This window comes from Hakea prostrata, chromosome 2, assembly GCF_041222555.1.
Source record: "Hakea prostrata isolate BN-2017 chromosome 2, UWA_Hpros_2, whole genome shotgun sequence".
In the NCBI taxonomy this organism is placed as follows: Eukaryota; Viridiplantae; Streptophyta; class Magnoliopsida; order Proteales; family Proteaceae; genus Hakea; species Hakea prostrata.
Window position 1 is genome coordinate 48532305 of NC_142601.1, and position 24658 is coordinate 48556962.

General features: G+C 38.7%; 1 protein-coding gene across 1 annotated transcript in view; it reads right to left on the bottom strand.

The window, feature by feature from the left end:
• Nucleotides 1-406: 406 nt before the first annotated feature.
• LOC149024599 (WW domain-containing protein) overlaps nucleotides 407-24658 on the bottom strand; it is a 39335-nt gene continuing 15083 nt past the window's right edge. The window contains exons 10-15 of the mRNA XM_089144824.1: nucleotides 17652-17856; nucleotides 5984-6091; nucleotides 3239-3364; nucleotides 3040-3091; nucleotides 1605-1773; nucleotides 407-1490 (exon numbers count right to left, since the gene is read on the bottom strand). Of these exons, the coding sequence (XP_089000950.1) occupies nucleotides 1621-1773; nucleotides 3040-3091; nucleotides 3239-3364; nucleotides 5984-6091; nucleotides 17652-17856 (644 nt within the window). The 3' untranslated portion in view covers nucleotides 407-1490; nucleotides 1605-1620. The remainder of the gene's footprint in view (nucleotides 1491-1604; nucleotides 1774-3039; nucleotides 3092-3238; nucleotides 3365-5983; nucleotides 6092-17651; nucleotides 17857-24658) is intronic.

Below are 24658 nucleotides of genomic sequence, written 5' to 3' on the forward strand. Positions count from 1 at the left end.
TGCCTTCATCTCAGCTTCTCAGCTGACATCTCTTCCGAGAAGTGTCATATTTGATAAGCATCATATGAACCACCTTATACCAGATTTGAGCCCTTGATATGGTCCAAGTGGTCTACTCCGGTTCAGTGACTTGAACCGTAATGACCATAACAATCATGTATCAAGGTTCTTGTTTCATTATAAGCAATGGGTTGAGGTCTCACATCCTAATCTATTCATAGAACACTCTTGGGTCCCTTAGTCGATTGTTGGGTCTCGTCATCCCGATGTTTGCATCAGTAATAAACAACAATGACATCCAAAGAAATGAATCTTATCACTACCATAGCAAACCACATAGAGGAATTAATTCAGAAGCAACCAGAATGATAGAAAAAACCTAAGAAGATAAGGATAGTGACGATGACAAAGGAGATATAAATAAATAAATTTGCCATTTTCTAGGCTTCCTTCCAAGACCGTACTCGACATTCTAAATAGAAAGCAGAAAAGTAAGTAATAGAAAACGGGAAGGGCACTGATCCTTCACTTAAACTGTCTCCAACAACTAGCTAATCAAGAAATATGATAACCAATAGGAAACCCTACATTGAGTACTATTGGATATCCTTTTTATATCTACTAGCAAAATTTCATGGTTTGAGGCAAAGGAGTGTTAGTTAAAGAGGTATCTCTTGAGAGAACCTGCTCTCCTGGGAAAAATAGTCCTCAAGGAGTTCTTAATATAAATTGCAACCAGGGTATGGAACCGTATCCATGTTTTCTACCCATAAACGTTCTGACCTGAGAAAGATGAACCTCAAGAAGTTCTGAATATGCTTTGTAACCAAATAGTATGATTGCACATGAAAAGGGGAAAATATCACCCAAAAGAACCAAACGGAAAAAGTATACACTAAAATTAAAATTCTCTCAATTGTTTTCAAGGTATAAACAAGAAGCCTGAGTTCATCCTTTGGCTCTACAAGATTCTCTTTAACATTAGAGGGAATTCACTTTACAAAGTTACAGAATATATGCATAAAGCTCTTCAACAAAGTCTCTTTCACATTAAATCATTCGGAGATGCAACTGTACTCTTAGGATTTTTTACATTAAATGTGAAACCAACTAATTGATATCCGATTGATCTTAAACTGATGCTTGCAACCAACCTGATACTTGATATCCGATTGATCTTAAAGACATTCAAAATTGCACATCGTCGCAGCAGCAGCAGCAGCAGGCCACATAAATACAAGTCTCTGGGACATAACACTTAAAAAGAGCTATCATCGCTTTGACACAGATGCCAAAGATCCAACAGAGTAGAGGCTCATTTCACCAAACTCTTTATCACGACCAGAAACGTACATTTAATGTTCTCTGAGATCGCTAATCCTGATAGTGTTTGTTTGGTTATACTCCAGCTCAATTCATGCTATCATAGATCACTAAAAATGTTACTCATCAAGGATCACCAAACATGGTACAGTTGACCATACTGCATTCTGCATTGCCAAAGAGAAGACACAAAAGTCAATGAATTCACAATTTGGCGCTCACTCGAGTTATATCAATGGCACTGAAAGTTCAATTTTAAATGGAACATTTCATTGACTGACATAATACAGGAAGAACTCAGTCGGCATCACCAAGTCCATCACTTCCATCTCCCTTCTTCGATATGGGTGCAAAATGAGAGTTTGGTTTCTTCGACTGTGCGGCAATTTCAGCATTTTTTCGGAGGACAGCACCAGGTGAAGGGTATGGACGCTGCTGAAAGAGAGGGCCCTGGAATTTGCACCAAAAGATATATCACATCATACTACATCACGTTTCACAATAATGCAATAGTGCTATAAATTTGTAACACAAAATTAGGACACATTCTTCTTGCATGTCAGGATGTGTCTCAGCACGAATGTGTGTGTTTAACGCATGCCAGGGGCACAATTTAGGCCAGCCAGATAAAGCCCATTTCTGGGTAACATTTAACCAGCATCACAACATTTTGCATTGCATGTGTTCTTGTGGGTGTCTGTGCATGTACCAGAATGAAAACTCATGATGTAGGAGACAAACAAAACATGGTCGACTGATCTGATCAAGGTTCAATAATGAAGGACTGAGAAGTGAGTGAGGATGCATTGAGTCCCAGCAATCAAGATTTCCCCCCCCCCCCCCCTTTTTCTAATTGTAACAAATACAAGAGTCAGTTGATCAGACATGGGAATAAGTAGAATCTACTTTTATGCAGAAGTTGCAGCTCATCATTTTTTTTATTTTTATTTTTTTTTGTATTTTCACAAACAATTGATTTAGCGATGATGAAAAAAGGCCTGCCAAAAGAAGGCCAAAGAAGAACAAATTTGTCAAACTATTCTTCTTGGTCCAACTGCTTGTTTTGCAAGCAAATCATCAGCAGATCTAAGCTTCCAATGAACACTCTCTCCCTCTCTGACACACACACACAACCCCCCCCCCCCCCCCCCAAAAAAAAAAATTGTTTGTTTGTTATCCCAACCCAGAGGAACAGAGAGACAACCAATAGGTTCAGTGCTACTTATACAAGAGGGATATTTCTGCTAGATTTCCGGATGGCATATCACTGTTTCTAATTCAGTTCAAATAATCTCTCTCTCTCTCTCTCTATCAAGTAACAAATGTTTTTCTGCAATGTCAGATTGACTCCTCATTAGAAGACATAATTGGTTCTATAAGTGCACCAAACAGATTTCAAAGCTGGTATTCCCCCTCTGGTATTTTAATATTGTAGCAGCTTCAAAGCTCTCTTTTTTACCAGTACTAATAGACTATTTTCATTGATTTCCATACATCAAGCTTTGTGTATGTTTGTCAAATAAAAGAACATGGTTAGCCTACTGAAGCAGCTTCAAAACTATTATGTATGCTTAAAACACCTAAGTGAACATGGATAAATAGTAAGAAATCAAGTAACAAATGTTTTTCTGGCAGCAAATCAAGAACATAAAATAGTTGAGCTATGACAGTATAGCAGGGAAAAGCTATTCTACCATAGAAATATGAATCACATACCGTGGCAGTGGTATCTGCTGCCCGTGGTTGCACTCCTTTCAGACCAACAACCCTGCAAAATCAATAGCAATCAGTTGGTTACTACTCTGGAGTCGAGCAAACTGAAATATTAGATGCATACTGTAATTATCAAAACAAGGGGAAATGAAGGTTCATTCATGATGGCTTGCATGCTTGAATGGGAAATGCAACACATTACCAGCCACCACGAGGAGCATCAGAATAAGAGCTTGGATCCATTGGATCCAATTCATCATCATCAGCGAATGTACGTTTCTTGAAGTCTCTTTTGTTGCCTTTTCCATTTGGCGGTTTTGACGTAGACCTGGAATCCATCACACAATCAATCAACTCCTCAACTCCTCTATTTAAAAATTTTTATTCACCCAAAAAGTCCTCCATTTAAAAATGTACCTTCATGGATAAAAAGAGAATATCTAGGGAAGCAGAATGTCAATGAAGCCTTATGGTTTTCAATGGTTTAGTTATCCATGTGGAAGTAAAGCACCGCAAAAGTTGCTGCTCTTCAATGAGAGAGCAATAATATTAAGAAGGCAGGTTCCACTAGTCCCCATCACATTGAGGCCCTTTCAAGGGTCAAAGCAAGCAAACACTATATCATAAAGGCACTTTGTAATTATTTTATTGATTTTCTGTTTTATTCTATATACTATATGATAATTGGATTCGAGGAGATGCTTTTTATACTCTGCAATGCACCAAATCATTTAAAACAAAACAAAATGAAAAATATGTAACCTTTTATTCTAATTTTAGAAATAGTTTCATAAACAAATGTATGTTACATGTGTACAGTGCATCACACAGAACCATACAGACAAATAAAATTGAAACAGAGATTCTCCTTTTCTCAAACGAAACTCTCGACTTAAATTCTATCTACTGTTCTTGTTCCTGCTCAATGTTTGTTGCAGTAGTTGACTGCTGGTGGTGTGGCCAATGGCTGTAATTCTGTAGTATATTGGTATAAGATCTTATTATTCAAATCAAATTGTGCAACTATTAGAATATGTCCTTCCATGTAGTGGTTATATGATTACATAACCTGAGATTCCTTGATTACGTTTCTAACTTATTCTGTACAATTTTGGCCATGTGATTATGCAATTTCTTGATTGTTTACTTCATTTTAATGTTTTACAGATGCATTGTTGACTTCTTTCAGTTCATTGTAATGACTATATGGACTGCTTTTCATGATTCTTTAGTATTTATTTAACATTTAAGTTGAATTATATAAGTTTCCACATGCTATTTGAGCTGATTAAAATGCTTTATATAGAAAAATAAATCTAGACCCTTATGGCCTCCATATAGCCAAGGCACTTGAGAAGGCCCTCTAATGCTGTGGTCACAGCAATGCAACTATAACTATGCAGAGGTCAGTAGACATTTCCTCCATGTGATCAATTTAAGGGAAGTAGATTGACTGCTCAAAATAGTGCTTGAAAATTAATGTAGATCTCTCCTGGAGTCCCTATCTAGAAAAACCCAAGCTTTTGAATTTACCTTTGATTTTCAGTCCATAACAGTCCATTTATTTTCACATCTGCCAGTGAGAAAGGAGCCAAAGCCTAGCTATAATTGCATAACTGATGCGATCTCAGAAAATCAGGTATCAGATTCAGAAATGCCACTAGACTAAAGGCCACACATGAGTGAATATTTCCTCTGTGCTACTCAATTCAAGGGAAGTCAGATGACTGCTCAAAATAGTGCTTGCAAATTAATTTAGAACTCTCCAGGAGTCCATTTTATGAGAAAAACCCATTCTTTCGAGTTTCTGTTTGACATCCAGTCCAAGTTTTACTTTCACATCTACTAGCTATACAACATAATTGATGCAACCTTAAAGGGTCAAAAACCAGAATCAGAAGCCCCACCCAATTGGCAAAATCAGCTATTGAGCTGATCAAGCTCATTTTGTTGAAGCTAACTGTGGATTTGAGAATAGGAGACTGGCTTATCATCAGTTGACTGAGGCCTCACTTTTACTCGTAATAATACGTTGTGCAGTATTACACGTTTGCCATTAAGGGCCTGTTTAGACATTACAAGTTTACAAAATACAAACACAATATGAAACAGCAGAACGGGAAATATGAAAGACACTATTTCCTACTCTAACCAGCATAAGTTCTGTGAAGGGACAGAGGATTAGAAGGATTGGATAAATCATCTCTGCCTAAATTCAGAAAGTGTACGAACAATGAAGAAGTATCCATTGTTAAGGTCACCTTATTTACCTCCCCTCCTAAAAAATGGTAACCAGTGGTCCAGTACTCGGTGGGGAAGAAAATGGATAACTCAGCTCCAGCATGGTGGGGGACACTGCCCCCACAATAAATAGACCAGTTCAAGTAACCCTGTATATATTCCACATAATAGTGAACCTGTAATAATCCATCCAGTGTGTTTTAGTGAGCATAAGAGCAGGATTACATTTTGAAGGTGTTATTTTGTCTAAAGTCAGTGACCAATTTCAGGCCTCTGGATTATTTTCCACTAGCAGCTGTAAGGAACAATGTCCATTCAAGCTTATATAACTTTGAAGGAGCCCTCCCAGGTTTAGTTGAGGAAGCTCTTTATTTCATGTCACTGCAGTACCTAAAGCAGTTGGCATGGCCTACACTTTTCAATCATTTGATTTGGATTTAGTCTGCCTGCAGGGTTTTCCACCCTTTTTATGTTTTTAAAGTGTATATTCAGCAATTATCTTGTCTGTCTGTCATGAAAGTCAATACAGTTTAGTCTCCAACCAAAATTAATGCACATTTACAAAGATACATATATATAATAATTGCCTTAAAACCCCCTAAGCCTCTAAAAAAATGTCACTAGACACACAAAAAAAGGGGGGGAAATTTGTTAAAGTGAAACCACAATCCTCACAAGAATTTCACTTGACAGAATGGTTAGGTACCTATGCTTGGGTGCCATGTTGCGTGAATTTTCCCTGGTATTTGCAGTATTCTGCTGTTGATAAGACACATTGGGGGTCACGTGCTGCTGGTAAGGAAGATTCAGAACCCTGCAGTTACAACAACAGAAATGCATAAGAAAAAAATGTAACACTCTGGAAAATAATACCACTTGTGGCTTTTCAAAATGGATAGTACACGTCATTAAGAATTTTATCTCTCCAACAAACAAATGAAGACAAATTCCATATAAACATATTTTCCACAACATTGGGATGTCCAGGGGCTCAAACTTTGTGGACATGTTAAAACTTAAAACATCACTTACTCAAGGTCAATCTGATTTGCTCGCTTCTCAATATGATTCTTTAACTTTGTTTACGAGAAATTCATCTGTATTTGTGAAAACACAATGTGGGTGACTTGGCCCACAAAATTTGATGTCACCTGCCTAGGTGAATACCCATCTATCACATTGTCAAATGACCAACTCATCAACTCATGTGGCAGGAAAAAAAAGCCCTAATGTGCATGGTGGGAGATCTCGCGAGATATCTCGCTATCGTGAGATAGCGTGACGAGATGGGAGGCGAGAGTTGGGAGATCTCGACTCGAGATCTTGCTGACGGTGGTTTTTTCACTTGTTTAGGGGCTTTAAAAAGCCCCTGTCTAGCTCGAGAGAGGCATATCTCGCCTCTCTTGAGCTCTCTCTTGCCCCTCTCTCACTGGAAATGGAATTTTGGCCGGAAAAGTCAATTTTTGGCCGGAATTTGTTGGGGATTTCACTTCAAAACATCATCAACACATCTACAACAATAGATTCAAGCAGATTTCAAGTGATTCAAGCCTATTTCAAGTGATCTTCAACAAAGGTAAGATTTTCTCCAAAATTTGAATTTTTTTCAAATAGAAGGTTCTACAATGGGTGTATAAGTGTGGTATAAATATATGTTGATGATCAAGCTTTGATCTACACTTTCATGGAAAAAAATTTAATTTTCTGTTATTTTTTTTATTATTATTTTTTTTTTTAATTTTCGTATTTAAAAATATATTATCTAAAAAATTAAAATTGTAAATTATAAATAAATACTCATGATATGAATGTGATTATCACATATGTTAATCTACATTTAGAGGACTACAATCCCATGTATTCATATTTTGATTACATGCTTGCTGTATTTAATTTTATTTTTTATTTAAATAATTAAATAAAAAAATTATGAAAAATAATATTTTATAAAAAATTATCTTTTTTTTTTTTTAATGATGCTTATATTATGTAGTTTATTTTAAAAATACAAACATGTCTGTTTGAGCATTGTAAATATGTTATCTTAGAACAAAGTGTGTGTTTTGTTGTTTTATAAATTGTTTTTACATAAAATAAATATAAAAAATAATATGTTATTAAAAATTTATATGTTTTTTTTTTTTTAAATGATGCTCATATTATATAGTTTATTTTAAAAATACAAACATGTTAGTTTGAGCATTGTATATATGTTATCTTAGAACAAAGTGTGTGTTTTGTTGTTTTATAAATTGTTTTTACATGTTTTTATGTATCTAAAAATTATTCTAATAATTATTTGGGAACATTCATGTATGTATTTCAAACTTTTAGTGTTGTACATTTGTATCTTAAATGGCAATTAATGGGAGTGGCAGCACTGGTAGTGGGACTTAGGACATTGCTTGGCAACATGGGGATCCACTGACTGCCAACAAAAAAAATCCCAATGCAAGTATTGCTTCAAGACTTTGAATTCTAGTGGTTTAACCAGATTAAAGCAACATTTGGCTGGTGGCTACAAAGATGTTTCCAAGTGTCCCAAGGTTCCTTATGAAGTGCAAAAAACAATTGCAGCAACTTTAAAGGGAGGGAAACAAAAAAAGGACGAGATGGCACAAAAGCAAAGGGAATTTGAGGATACAGTGTTGTCTAGACCTTTTCTTGATGTTGATGAGGAGTCAAGCGACGATGAAGAGAGGAGGAGGGTTATGGGTGTTGAGTCACGGGCCAAGTGGAGACAGATGAAGGCTGCAATGGAAGCTAGTAGACAGTCCTTACATGTTGAGAATGTGAGGCAATATGAATAGACAAGGGGAGCAAGTGGTTCAGGGTCAGGGGCATCCATGCCACCTAGACATAGTTTTCAGGGAACTAAGAGGACCGAAAGGAGCAGGAAGACTAGACATTATGATGCCACATTTGACCAAGACCCCTCCCTCTTTAAGCATCAAGACATCTATCAAAGAAGCATTCCATATATGTTTGTTGGAGGTAGAGAAGGCAATAGGGAGGAGGAAGCTAGGTTGGCAATCAGCAAATTCATGCTCTACAACAACATTGCAGCCAATGTAGCCAAAACACCATACTATCAAGGGATGATCAATGTAGTTGCTAGGGCAGGTGTAGGGGTTAAAGGCCCAACACCTTGGGAAGTAATGAATAAATATTTACCAAATGTAAAGCAAGAGGTGGAAAAATACATTGGTTCATTAAAGGAAAAATGGAGTACATATGGTGTTACTGTGATGGCTGATGGATGGACTGGTCCTACTAGACAGTCCATCATTAATTTCATGGCAAGCTGCAATGGAAAGACATCCTTCCTTAAGTTAGTGGATGCCTCAGATAAAATCAAAGATGCTGACTACCTTTACAAGCTTCTTAGGGAGGTGGTCCTCGAGGTAGGGCCAAAGAATGTTGTCCAAATTGTCACAGATAACGTTGCTAACTTCAAAAAAGCTAGTGAAATGTTGATGAAGAAGAAGAGCAGCAAGATCCACCTCTTTTGGACACCATGTGCAGCATATTCGATTGATCTTATGTTGAAGGACTTGGGGAAAAGAAAGTCAATCAATATTGTGGTTGAGAGGGCTAAAAGGGTAAGTAATTTTATTTATAACCATGGTTACATGCTGAAGATGATGAGGAACCATTGCAAGGGTGATCTAGTCAAACCTAGATTGACTAGATTCGCCACCAACTATGTAGCTCTGAAAAGCTTCCAAAAGAAAGTGGTGGGTCTACGACACATGTTTGCAAGTGAGGAGTGGTTTAATTGGCGTGGATCTAGCCATCCTGATGCAGTACTAGCCCAACAAACCATTGCTGATGATTCCTTTTGGAGGCAGCTGAATAGGACATTGGGCATTATAAAGCCTATTGTGTTTGTTTTAAGGATGGTGGATTTGGAGAAGAAGCCCACAATGCCCCACATATATGCTGCCCTCGAGCAAATGAAAGAGTTGGTTAGAGTTGCTGCCCCTAGTTCCTTCAAATCCCACGAGAGGATCATCGATAAAAGATGGGAGATGCACTTGATGCATCCTTTGCACTTGGCTGGTGAGTCACTTTTAAGTCTTTAAGTTTTTGTTGTATACTTTAATTTACATTCTTAATTTGTTATAAGTTATAACTTATAATTTATAAACAACCAAATTTTTTATTTCCACAATGCAAGCTTACTACATCAACCCAAAGTACCATTACAAGAATGATCTGGGGCTTGATGTAAAGTTGATGAATGTAGTGCAAAACGTGGTGGAGAAACTTGTGTCAAATCCCATCATGCAAGGGACAATTAATGGAGAGGTGAGAACTTATTCAATTGTTTCTTCAACTTTTTGCATTAGTGCATTAAACATATACATAATACAATAATTGAAGATTTGGTGTACAGATCAGGGAGTTCAGGGATGCCTCTAGGAGTTTTGGAAAGCCTTTTGCAGTTGCAACTAGGCAAAAAAATGATCCTGGTAAATAGTCCATTACTATAAGCCATTAAGTCTATAACTCTATAAATGATAACTGATAAGTTATATAAATATAAAGATTTACTTGCCTAATGCATTCTTATTTTTGGTTATGCAGCTGACTGGTGGGTGCTATATGGAACTAGTGGGCCAAATCTCAAGGACATAGCAATTAAAGTACTCTCACAGACTTGCTCATCCTCTAGTTGCGAGAGGAACTGGAGCACCTTCTCGCCCATCCAAAGTAAGGTACGTAACAGATTGGGGAGTAAAAGGCTCGAGGACTTAGTGTATGTGCATTACAACATGAGACTGAGAGTAGGGCACATACAAGATGATATAGATAACGACAATCGTGAACCGATTGAGTTGACTAATATATTCCACAAGCCCCCCGAGAAGATGAGGAAGATGATGTCATATATCAGTGGGTTAGGGATCGAGATGGCCTAGTGCGATGGGCCAAAAGGGCAGCCATATCCTACCATTGTTGCTGCTATGGGCCCAAATGTTGTGGCTGAGCATGTGTCTTTTGATGAGGGTCAGGCTGCTGTAGCAACATCAGAAGGACCAATTGTACCATTTGTGGAGCCACCTGGTCGACTTGAAACAACTGAGGTGACAACTAGTACTGGGAGTTCAGATGATGCCGATGATACCAGAGGGCCAAGTGGCAACCAGCCATCGAGTCATGGAGGCAATCAGGCTGGTGGTGTTGCTGGTGGAAGTCCGTGTCAACAAAAGGAGTCACCTCCACCAGGTCTGAGTCATCCGACACATGCGAGCCACAGTTCCCCTATCTCTCGGACTTATGCTAGGAGTAGGAAGAGTAGATCAAACCAGGGGCAAACGAATGATGATGCAAGCATGCATGATCTTGAATTGAACATGGGAAGCATGAGCCTAGATCATGGTCACAGTGATTCACAACAGCAGAGTTTGGACACTAGCCTGTCATCGATGTACCAACATGGGGATCACAACACCAGGTCAGATTACAATGGGTATTCTTCTTATGGAGATCATGCTATTCCTCAAGACCTTGCACCTGGAGAGTACACAAATGGGAGTGAAGGTGGGTTGTTAATTGAGTGGTTTAGAAACCCCTACCCACATACTCAACAACAATATGAACAACAACAACAACAACAATGGCTCTTTCACCCACCCACGATTGACGGTTATCCCAGAGTGCTATTCCTCCAGTATTCTGACATGGAGACATCCATTCCATATAAACCGATATGTGACATACTACAGTGATGGGTTGACTTGGGAGTCATATGTGGCCACCGTTCAGAATCAATTGATGCAGAATGCTGAGTGATACTCTTATAGTCTTGTAAGTTGTAAGTTGTAATCTACTAATCTTGTTACTCTTGTCTCTTGTGAGTTGTGATTGTGATTTGTGAACTTATGGATTATGATTTATGACTTACTAAAAGTCTAAAACTTCTTATGGTCGTAAAATTTTGAAGACATTTATGATATAACTATTTAAGTTCTTTGATAGTTTGATCACTTGAATACTTGATGTGTAATGTCAAATTGTTAAGGTATTTGATACTTGATAGTTGATAACTTGAATTACTTGATATATTTACATTACATGTTGTCTAACATTGCATTTCACAGAATTTCGGTTTTCACATAGGGTTGACTTAGAAGACATAGTTAAGGTTATTTTCTCACAAATCTAAGGCCACCAATGTGTTTAAAAAGGCCATAAATAGGTAAAATACCAAGTTTCAGCCCAACCGGGGCCCTAAAACCCACCGAGATGGCCCACCGAGATTACACCCATTTTTTGGTAGATCTCGCCATCTCGGTCGAGATCTCGCTTTTTCTTAGTGGCAAGATCTCGCGCGAGATCTCCCACCATGCTAATGTGGGAGTGGCCTCCGAAACTATACTTGTCAGAAACTTTGTTCAATAAGTAGATTAATTGATAAAAATACATAGTTGGGTAAATGTAGGTAAGATGGTAAACTAGAAGCTCAATTGCAGCATTTCAAAATCTACGTATTAGTTTTCCCCCCCCCCCTCTCAAATTGATGATGAATGCCGTACGTCCATTCATCCAAACAAAAAACACACCCACACCCATGTAGGCATGCCGCACGCACATGATAAGGAGCTTATGATCCGTAACAGTTGATGTAGAAACATCCTAGAGAAAATTTCTTGTCGTTTGAAAATCACTGGATCCATCTTTGTTGTTTGAAAGCATCAAGTCATAGGAAACGTTTTATAACTACTACTGTTTTTTCTAATAGACACTTTGAATGGTCAAGGCATTGAATACCCTCTCAAGTCTCACCAAAAAAATTTCTGGGGTAAGGCTGCATAGGAAAACTGCCACCCTAGACTCTGCTTGTGTGGAAGCCTTCAACACCAGGTTCACCTCTTTTTTGGATGGTCAAACTAGGGAGAGTCAATGGGCCGGGTTGGGTCAGGCCAATATTGAACCCTAACCCTACCCTAAAGACTAAAATTAAAGCCCAAGCCCAACCCAACCCTGTCAGGGTTTTAAAACCCTTAACCCTAATAGGGTCAGGTCGGCCCTATTTGACATTGACCCTGTCCAGAATTTTTATTTGCAAAATATCTCATCAGGAATTTTTATACAGATAAACTAACCTGACACAAAACTTTTGTTTTTCAGTTGGATAAACAATATTGCCAAACACTTGATCAACTGCATTGAAACCTTCTTTAAGTTTTAGTTTTCTTGCGTTCATGGTTTTTCCAACAAATTTGGAGCTTTTTGAGATGGTAAAGTTAATGCTTGAGGTCATAGAAAATATAATCTCGATCATAAAGAAGATTAATTTCCATTTTCTATTGTCATTTTTCCATTGAAAGTCCAATGAATTAAATCTGTATGTATCTAGGGAAAGTGTTTATTTTTTGGAAAATTCAATAAATCTCAACACTTCCATTCCATTTTTTTTTAACAGATTCCATGAATGAGAGAGGAGAACTGGTTTTATTAAAAACTACAGGTGAATAGAAGTGGTTAACTAACTTCCAAGTTTCAAGGGGTTAAATATTCTTACGCTTAGAAACCAATCAGCAAAAACAAATATTTAACAATAAATCAATTACAAAACTCAATCAATTACCAAAACCGTGGAGAAGTGGTTTGACAAATCGGTTAAATTGTTACAAGCCCCAATTTCTCAAACCAGATGTGACCCAAACACAGCAGCGTACTTTCTTCCACAGGACCACAAGAATGAGATAACCAGAGAGAGAGTACAACAAGTTTCTAGTATATACCTGAACCAAGATTAATGGAGTCTACTCTTGAGCTTGAGCAATGGATGGAAGGATGGTATGATGGATTCGAAAAGATCAAGAGACAAGAAGAGCAACATGATTAGGGATTGTGAGATTTGTGAGACATTTATGGTAGAAGGATTCTTTAGATTGTTTACCAAAAACCAATGGATACCCAAAAGGCATACTGAATATTACTTAAATTGACAAGATTGTTACTTGTCAAAGAATCAAATGTTCAAAGTTTAAAGCTATTATAAAAGTTTTAAATTAAATGAACTCACCTAGTGTCAGGTTGGGCCAAGGGCTGAAACCAATCCCAACCCAACCATAGCAGGGTCAACTATTTTGCAACCCTAGCCCATCCTTCGGGCTGAATCAGACGGGGCTGAGATCGGGACGGGCTCAGGGCAGGTTTGAGCCGGCCCGGGTCAACAGGGTTTTATTGACACCCCTAGGTCAAACTGCTTTATTTTGTGTCACAATGAAGTTGTTCAATAGGCTATGCAGTTACCTATCCAATGAGACCAAGATCTTCAAGTTCCAATCTTTACTGGGGGAGTTATGGCAAATCTATTGATAGGGGTGCTGATATGACCACACCAACAACGGGAAAGAAAAAAAAGAAGAAGAAGAAGAAGATAGAGGGTGTTGATTACCAGTGGAATTTCTCATTTAAATAGCCAGTTCTACTTCAAGTCCAAGTCCACTTTTTGTACTATCAGAAATTATTGAGCACTCATGGGAGCTTACATTTTGTAGTTAGATTGATATTACAAGTCTATTACAAAACAGAGTCCATTTCCTCCCCCTTCTTTTCTCTAAGCCTCAAGTCTAAAGTTAAACTTTGGAAGGGAATTTGATGTATTGCCTGCATGCTGCACCACCAGTTCAGCCAGCCCTAGGTCAAGAGACTCAAGAGACATCCCTGGGAGATTTCTCCAACCAACAATCCTTGTTACATGCCTAAAAATTTTCTAAGGTTGGGTTCAATTGATTGTTTGCCTGTGCCGCCTTAGCATCAATCCGGACTATGAAATTTGTGCCCCTTATAAAGATTCACAATAAACAATCAATTTCATAAACCGCAACACTGATATAAAATAGGAACCAAAGACTCAAAGAGGGTGGATCAATCTGATCAAGTTTCACAAGGAGCTCAAATAGGTCGTTGTCTACCAAATCTGGTCATGAGGTTTAGTAAGGGCCTATTTGGTACTTTGGTTACATGAGTCTGTAGATTTCAAATATCTAGAGATTTCAAATCTATGGAGTCATAATTCATAAAATTAACTGTTTGGTTGATGTGATTTTTGTGAATGCGCAAATGTCTAGCGCTTTTATAGTAGGGGTGAAATCCACTACTGGATTTCACCCCATACTCATAAATTTACAAATTCATGTTTTTAGTGTAAAAAGATGAATCTCTAGATTTCATGAATCTAGGGATTTTCACAACCAAACGGGCATAAATCTCGCATTCATGAATTGATTCATGTAACCAAACAGGCCCTAAAATCATGCAGCAGGAGCCTCAGGGAAGACCACAGATGCACATTAAGACAAAAGGGGTCATTTGATTGGAGAAGGGGATTCATTGGACTGTATCTGAGGTGGTAGCTGCAAACTGATAAGCCCCTTGTTTCACGAGTCTATACACGTAAGCATGGCAAGGGGATCCACAAGATCTAGACAAGATGGGAAGGAAACGGTTGTGAGATTCAAAGATTCAGATTGCCTTTATAGAATTAGATTTTGGATGATTCTATTGAGGGATATTGTAGGCAAGTAATTACTATTAATATTTGGAAGGAAGAGTAGGTTAGTTTTATGCTTTTTGAGTTATTGGGGAAGTAAGGGTGAGGGCTATTGCTCTCGGGTAGCCGTAGGTACACCTACTGCTGGTAGTGTGCTCTGTTTTTGGTTCAGCATTCGATTAAAGTTTATTATTACTATTATTTCCTTGTGTCATTCCACCATTGTTAAGCTACTGCATTCAGGTACTTAACACAAACCAATGGAGGTGTTTCTCTCTCCAGATTCTCCAGCTTTCCACTTTGCCCAGTAGAAGCTGGTCAGAAGTTCTAACCATAAATAATTCAAGTTCGCATCAGCTACCAGCTGAAGGAGAACACCGTATGACTAATTCTTTTTGTTATTGTTTCAGTCAGTAGAGTCCTTTGCTGGTTTAATGGTAAATAAATGCCTCTGGTTAAATAGTTCTAACTAAGTTTTTAGAATCTTCCGATGGTAACTCAATTTCAATTGAAGAAAATTAATATACTTATTAAGTATGTCTCCCTTCACCTTGCCTGCGTGGATTTTCTTCTTTGTGTTTGGATTTATAGGCTCTGAAACCCTATGTTTTGGACTTTTGACTAATGCCAAACCCTTTATTTGGACTCACATTTTGCCTCAGTTGTAGCCATACTGGTGGTAACCTAAACCCCATAATTAAGGGGGTGGGCCTTGGCATGGTAAGGTTGCTCCATTGTGACCAAGTGGTCACATTTTTTAGACTGAAATCAGCTTCTCTGTGAAAGCAGGCATGTAAGGCAGCATACATTGGCAGGAACCTAAAGCATTGGGTACTCCCTTTTTTAGTGTAAGACTCTCTCCCAAGGAACTAAACTCATAATACTCTTTAAGAGTAAGAAACAGGATTGGTTAGAGGAACTAAATCAGGTTATGCTTGACCTTGCTGATGCTGGGATTTTTTGAATCTCTTTGATTCACCCTCCCCCTCGCTTTTCCTGTGGTTTGTGACAATGTACTGCATTCATTTATTTAACCTATTCCATTCTAGAAAATTTTCTTTCATTGCCAGTCCGCATAGGATACTGATGGATATTAAAGGACAACGAGATAAAATAACCCAATGCATGTGACTGAGTCACTGGAAAGTTAAGAAATCGTCAATTTTGGCTAACCAACCCCTCCGGATGAAGTCTAAATCAAAAGGTGTTTCATCAAAAATTTTGACCCTCTGTCCCAGTGGTTTTTCTCTACTACAGGCATCCCTATTCCCTATACCCAAACACAAAGTTCAACACATACGCAAAACATGCAATCCAGGTGAAATAGAACAAGGTTACCCCTGCATTATTGCTCATGTAACCATGACCCCCCGCCCCCACTCTCAAGAGAAGCCCCCAGAGCCAAAAAGTAAGGAAAGGACAGCTGCCCAAAACCTTGTGGCCTACAGGAAGGCAGAACCACATGGGGTGCAATTTGGTCATTTTGCCACCCGCCAGGTCCGGTTAGACACAGCACAATTTTAGGAGTCCAAATCTACTTTTACTTTGTTATTTGAATCCTTGTTTAGAGTCCCAATCCAAGGAGGAGTGTCAAGTGGAACCCTAATTCAAATTAGATTCCTTCTTAAGTTAGGAGTTTTTACTTAATTCTACAATTCTTATTCATTTGGAGTCCTTTACAACACATTCTTTCTTTAATTTGCTTTCTAGTTGAGTCCTAGTGTGAGTATGAGTTCTATTCCAATTAGAATTCCCTGTCTTTTTGAGTCCTAGTAGGAAATCTTTCATTGTAGAGGCTACAAAAAGAGCCATTCCCTTGTAGACAAATCAGTTGATGATCAATAAAATTTGAACTGAAGGATAATGAGTGGAGTCATGGGTTTTCCCTAGGAGGGAAAACTTGGGGTTGCTTTGTTTTTACAAATTCTGCAGATTTGAATGTCATTTAAGCACCTGTCTTCTCCTACAAATATAAAGAGCCCCACTCCCTCCCTTCTCCCTCCCCCCATACACAGCCACTCTCCCCCATCCCCAAAGCCTGATTTCTTCAACCCCAGCACCAACCCCTATCGTAAGCCCCTCTCCTACCCCATTCTCCTCATTCCCTAGCAATCTTCAGCCCCTCTCTCTTCTGTTTCTTCTTCTTCTTTTCTCCTTGCGGCAGCCTAGGAATTTTCCAGATTGTTAAAACCCAGAATTTTCCCAACTCTAAACCCCTAGATCTCCTAAACTCTTGACTCAACGCTTACTCCCTTTGGGAACCAAATTCTCCTTCCTCTTCTCTACCTTCGATCTCCCATCTCAGTCTTTTCCTTTCTCCCAAAACTCTGGAAAACCAAATGAAAACCAAACTTCATCTGTTTCATTCAAACCCTAAAACCCTAGAATTTACAAAAGCTTAATTTCACAAACCTAGTTTAGGAATCACATCTGAACATTAAACAACAGAACTCACACCTCATTTTATCAAAACCCTAACCCTAGACCTACTGGCTGAACCCTATTCTTCTTCCTCACCAACCCTAAGTTCCCCTAGACCTCTAGAAACCCTTGCTGCAAGGGTGCATCTAACCCTAATCAGCTGCTGTCCACCTCTGATTTGCCCTGGAAGACCTAATCGGAGGGTGTTTAAAGCCTGAATTTACTGCTGGTTCAATTGAAGTGATCCTGTAATTTTTGCCCTCAATTTGGGAGTTGCATCAATTGCTCTACAAGCAACTTCATAATTCTAGCATATGGTAGAGTGTAACAGTGAGATTTAATCCCCACCCAGCTACCCCCAAAAAAGTACAACAACAATATTTCAATTTATGTCCATCAAATCCATAGCTGTAATAAATGAGAAGCATCAACTCGGAAGAACCTTGTACAGTGGTTGCAATAACCCCATGGCTGGACAAGCCCAAGTCCCCATCCGTGACATCCTGCGCATTTCTTTGTCATGGACGGCTGATTGTCCCCATTGCTATAATGCATCTTATCTGTCTGTTGTGAAGAGACCAGCTCTGAGGAACCTGGCCGCTCCCACTGTGAAATCTGTGTCTTTTTGTTGTAGTAGTATGCTTGACCTGTGGGAAACAAATCAATATTTTTAGGAGGAAAATAAAGACAGCAAATAATAGAGCTACCAAAAAGAAAGAACAGAGTGGGAGCCCGCTCTCACAAAATACAATTCAACATTACAGGAGAAGAAACCTTCAAGTTTCAAATCTCAAGCAGTGATAAACATTATGACATCAAAGAACTAATAGCTCATATACAAAGGAATTAGCTCCATTTGGACAGATAATGGAATAAGCATTGAAATCATAGTTGTAAGGCGAAGCAACATCTAGTTGAACCCAGATATTGAAGGGAGCATGGACACAAAGGCAACCAAAACATCCACCCAAAAGTCACCAGTCATCAAGGCACTTAGATGCCAAGATGGCCAACAAAGCGAGTCCTTGACATTTTCATTTCAAGTGGAACCAAAATCACTTCAGACAGATAGATTTTTTATCCTGGAAGATTCAGTTATATGGGAGAAGAAAAAACCTTAGTAGATATCTTGAAGCATCAATGAAAAACGAGCATCAAAGATCCAATAGGTCACAGTCACAAGACATCCCTTTGAAATGTGAGCGAAATGTTTTTAAGTGAATCCAACCACCAGGTTTTGAAATTGCAAGGGGAACTGACAAAAGTAATTCATTGGAGATTCACCAATTCTAAACGCTCATGCAGCTAAAATGCGCCACCACTGAACTGCTTTTCACAACATATACAACTTAATGCAAGCAATACCAATTGATTATTAGCCCAGTGATTGGATTCTTCCCACCCCCCCCCCCCAAAAAAAAAAAAAAAAAAAAAAAAAAAAAGGTTTTATGAATTAACCTAATTTTCAGTCCAAAGCCATATTTGATGAAAATTTAGAGTTTCAACCACTTGTGCACATGATTTGACAAAATAGTTTATTCTGACGTGAGCCATCTCCATTTAGTTGGCATAAGCCTTGTTGTTGATATTGTTGTTCTTTCAGTTTATCCAGATATGCTCTCTAGTCTCTATACACCAAATGTTAGTACATTTTCAGTTAGTAATGTCGTATTGCATTTGCTCAATCAAAACAGTAACCAAATAGGATCTTCTCACAGGGAGGAAATTCAGATTTCACAGACTTAAGAATTAGACATATTTTAGGTGTGAAGCAAAGATGAAATCTAGATAGCTATCACAATGATAACTTTAGGATAACATCAGAACAATAGGGACAGATTTGTACTTTAAGGTAAGAGTAGTAACCAAAATAGAAGATTAAGAACTAGATGGGCTTATTGCTAGATGGAGAAATGAAGGAATGATATTGCAGAAATGAGAGAACAAAGACAACAAAATAACACCCAAGCTTCACAAACATAAGGTGGATCGATTGGATCGGACAACAACCTACCTTGATCAAACGCAAGGGTTTTCCATGGAGAAGAAAGGCTAATAAAGCAACTTTGATTTCAAAATGACAAGTGTATGTTCCACCCTCTTACATAAGTCCCTTTATATAGCCTTTCTAAAGAGACATAAACATTGAGTGCAACATCCAACCACTACCTAACTCTTGACAAAGGAAAACCCCTCTTGTCAAAAGTTCCTTATTTTCAAACTATAGCCCTTTTTATTGACTTTGATGAAAATCTCAAGGACTAGAATTGGGCTTAAGTCTAGCCCATGAAAGTCATAACATGTGTGTTGACTTTAATCAACTAAAACAATCCTAGCCCATGAAAGCCATAGACACATTTGGGTCATATCCTTAGGCCTTTGATGGGCCCAACCCATTGGGCTTTTCTTTATTATATATGTCTTCAATTTTGCATCAACTCTCCCTGGTGGACATGTAATACTCATATAAATCGGGATTGAGTTTCCTGAAATCGTCAACATGAATCCAAGTAATATCATGTTGTAAACAATTCTTCCATTTGACGAGGAAAGCATGGTATCCAATGCCACGACGAGTGGTTTTGTAAGAGTCATCCAAAACCTCCTCAATGATGTCATCGATTGGTAGCTTAAGTTTGAGCAACCTTAACATTTGTTCAGTGTCTCCATCATCAGAGTGACGTCCTACATAAAGATGCAAGTCAGCCACATTGAAGACATTGCTTATGTTCATTTCTTTTAGTAACTCGAGCACGTAAGCATTTGGTTCAATACGTTTCAGAACCTTGTAGGGACCCATCTTCTTTGGATGAGTTTGTTGTTAAGTCCATGTTGGAACCTTTTTGGATTGACACGAAGCATCACAATGTCTCCCGGTTGAAACTCCACATATTGTTGATGACGATCACCTGTAGCCTTGTAGAAATCATTGTTAAGAGCTATTCTCGACGACCATTAGCATGTACCTCTGTGATATGGCGCAAAAACTCATCAGCCCCAATACTCATGCGTGCTTATGGTGGTAATGGGATGAGATCTATAGATCGTCGGGTTGAACTCCAACTAGAATCTCAAATGACGTACAACCTATTGTACGATTAACTGAGCAATTGTAAGCAAACTCAGCTATGTCAAGTATGGAAGTCTTCTCATAATCACAAATTAAGCACCTCAATAAATTTCCCAAGCTTCGATTCACCACCTCCATCTGTCCGTCAGCTTGTGGATGGAATGTGGTTGAAAATTATAACTTTGTGTTAGTTTTTAGCCATAATGTCTTCCAGAAGTAGCTCATGAACTTGACGTCATAGTCCGAGACAATGCTATTTGGTAGCCCATGTAAATGTACAACCTTCTTAAAGAACATCATTGAAATATGAGATGCATCGAAGGTCTTGCAATATGGTATAAAGTGAGCCATCTTTGAGAATTGATCAACTACAACCATGATGGAGTCGCATCGCTTTTTTGTTAAGGGTAGCCCAAGTATGAAATCCATACTAAAACCAATCCAAGGTGCATGAGGAACTGGTAATGGTGAGTACAGACTACATTTTGCTTGGTTCCTTTGGCTAGCTGACAAACTCAACATCTCTTTGATTTGGTGATCAACATCTTTTGGAATATGAGGTCAATAATACCGATTAGTAACATGTATGATGGTCTTCTCCTTGCTGAAATGACCTCCCAAACCTCCGCCATGCAACTCCCATATGATGTGATGTCATAGAGAAGAATTTGGAATGCAAAACTAAGTTCCCAAAAACAAATACCCATAGTGTAGTGAGTACTTATGATGCCTGCCTTGCTGAAAATCCTTATACGGCACACTGAAATCTTCGTTAGATGCATACTCATCACGTATCCCGATTAATGCTAATTGCATGTGCTAAGAATGTGTTAAGAGTAAATACTTTTTGGCTCAATGCATCAGCCGTTGTATTCTCCTTTCCAACCTTGTACTTTATTGCAAAAACAAACTCTTGTAGATAAGCAACCCATTTGGCGTGCCTGTTGCTAATCGACTTCTGTGAGTGGAGATGCTTGAGGGCCTTATAATCTGTATAGAGAATGAACTCCTTGCCCGATGAGACAATGTCTCCAATGGCATAACACTTGGACGACATCATAAAGCTCCAAATCATATGTTGAGTAGCGTCATTTGGCATCATTGAACTTCTCACCATAGAAAGTTGAAAGCAATAGGATGCTCTCCTTGCATCAATACACCTCCCAGACTAAATGTGAGGCATCAGTTGCTACCTCAAATATACGATCAAAATCTGGTAGGTGAAGTATTGGAGCCTCTATCATCTTTTACTTGATAAGACGAAAGGCTTTGGTTGCTACTACTATCAATTTGAACTCGCCTTTTCCTTGCTTCAAACATTCACTAATAGATGCCATGACTCCACTAAAGTTCCGAATGAATCTCACGTAAGACAATGCAAGTCCATGGAAACTACATACTTCAATGATTGTTTTTGGGGTAGGCCAATCGGTTATGCTTTTCATCTTCTCTAGATCAGCTTCAACCCCCCTGTGATGAGATTAGAAAACCAAGGAACACAACCCTTGGCAGCATAAAGGAGCATTTCTAGAGATTGACATATAGCTTTACAGTGCGAAGCACTCTCAAGACTTGACGTAGGTGATCAATGTGATCATCCAAATGCTTGCTATAGATCAATATATCATCAAAGTATACGACCAATAAAATGATGAAGTACCTGTGTCATAACACTCATGAATGTGCTGGTGCATTCGTCAAACCAAAAGGTATGACTTTCCATTTGAATAGTCTATCCTTGGTCTTGATGGTAGTCTTCCATTCGTCTCTAGGCTAAACACAAATATGATAATAGCTGCTTTTGAGGTCCAATTTAGAAAAGATCTTAGCCCCAGATAGCATGTCTAATGTATCATCAAGCTGCGGTATAGGAAACATGTAATTGACTGTAATCTTCTTGATTGCTCTATTGTCCACACACATACGCAATGAGCCATCCTTCTTTGGATTGAGCAATGCTAGTACAACACATAGAGCTCTCTTGAATGAATCCTTTGTGTAGTAACTCATCCACTTGTCGTTTGAGTTCATTGTGCTTTGTTAGGCTGAGGCAATAAGCCGATAAGTTGGTAACACCGAACGGGGTACCAAATCAATGGTGTGTTGAATATCACACATAGGAGGTAGCTCATCAGGAACCACATTAGAAAAATTAGAAAGTTACTCTTTGATGGCTGGAGGGAATGCCACTTCAGGTTGAGGGGTAACTTCCCTTGTAACAAGAGCCAATACCAGCCATGTATCATGGCCAGTGTGGATGAACTCCTTGTGAGGAACAGCCAACAATTTCTTTGGCAGAATAGACAGCACCTTCTATGCTTCATTGGTGCCCTTTTGGTTGGTCCTCAAGGACCTCCATTGATGCATTTCAACTGGGACATTGACTGGATGAAGGACAATGTGAAGTCCTTTAAACTTAATACACATTGGTTTTTCTTTCCCACAACCATAACATCATTAACATACATCCATCGTCAACCAAATAGAACATCAGTAAGATGCATATGGATTATATGCACCATACCTCTTCCTCATACCTGTGGAGCTTTAGTGGTACAAAACAACGTTGATTTACCTCTAAAGTATTCGCATTTAACAAGGACACCCAATATGGTTGAGGGTGTTTTTCCACCTTCAAGTTGAAATTCCTTCACAAAGGTGTTTGAAGTAATGTTGACTCAGCTCCCACTGTCAACTATCACTAAAGCGGTATTATCTCCTAACTTCATACGGTTGTAGAAGATACAATTGCGCCTTCAATCGTCTCCTTTGGTTTCAGCCACCAAGATGCAGCTTACTATATGAATGTCATAAGCATCACCGCCGTTGGTATCATCATCATATGCAGCTCCGTCATGGTCACCATCATCAAGCGGGTATGCGAATAGATCAGGATCTTATTCCTTTGTTGTCTTTTCAACTTCAACAACAACATTAATCTTTTGAGAGTGTGAACAATATTTAACATAATGTCCAACCTCTTGACAATGAAAACATTGTGTTTGGCTGCCACTAGTTATAAGAGCCTTGCCCTTATCTTATCGAGTAGGAAATGTGGGTTGAGTAGGGGTTGTTGTAGTAGGTTTTGGTGATGGAAAATTCCGTCTAACCTCCCCAGCTTAGTATCCAAACCTCTTGCTATTAGATGCCAATAATTCTTTAGCACGTAGGCCTTCTCGAAGCAATCTTGAATATTCTCCAAGTCCACAATGCCAATGGCCCGATTGATTTCAAGCCGTAAGCCCAATCTAAAAGGTAACAAGATTTTGATCTCTTTCTCTCTAATTCCTGTACGAGAAGAAAGGGAGTTAAATTGCTCCATATATTTTGCAACTGACAAGTTCCCTTGACGAAGACAACTTAACTTGTCTTGTAGTTGCAATTGAAAAGTAGATGACAAATACTTGTCTCTCAAATCTTCCTTCATCTCCTCCCACGTAGTAGGAGCTCTACCATGTTCCCCTAACTCATATTCACGAGTTGTCTACCATTCACATGCAACTCCAACTAGCTTGGTATGTGCTAGCTTCATCTTTTGTGCCTCTAATAGTTCATACCAATCAAAATAATCATCCATCGCAGCCAACCAATCATAAAACACTTGAGGATCATGCTTACCCGAGTATTCCTTGGGTTCAAGCTTAACCTTTTGAGAGTCACCAGCATGCCTATTGAACATAGGTTGTTCTCTAGTGAAATAACTCCACAAGTGCTTTTCAAAGGTTGGTTGCACAACGAGAATCCTTTAGGGCTCTCTTCCTATATTTCTCTAGGTGGGAAAATTAGCTACAGAGTGAGCTAGCTTGGATCCTTATGCCAAGTGGAGGATGTGGGGCCTGACTAGAGGCAACAATTCTAGCCTCCATTCTGAGAGCCTCCCTTCCACTTGCTTTTGGTTACTGCCATAGGATCAGTTGGACCGGATGGTCCAAAATTCTCACTCCCTGTCATAGCTTTGATACAAAAAAGTGTAGTATTGTATTTGCTTGATCAAAACAGCAACCAAATAGGATCTTTTCACAAGAAGGAAATTGAGATTTCATAGACTTAAGAATGAGACATATTTCAAATGTGAAGCAAAGATGAAATCTAGATAGCTATCACAATGATAACTCTAGGGTAACATTAGAACAATAAGGACAAATTTGTACTTCAAGGTAAAGGTAGTAACCGAAATAGAAGATTAAGAACTAGATGGGCTTATTGCTAGATGGAGAAATGAGGGAATGATATAGCAAAAATGAGAGAACAACAAAGACAACAAAATAACACCCGGGTTTCACACTGTAAGATGGATCTATTGGATTGGGCACCAACCTGCCTTGATCAAATACAAGGGTTCTCCATAGAGAAGAAAGGCTAATAAAACATCTTTGATT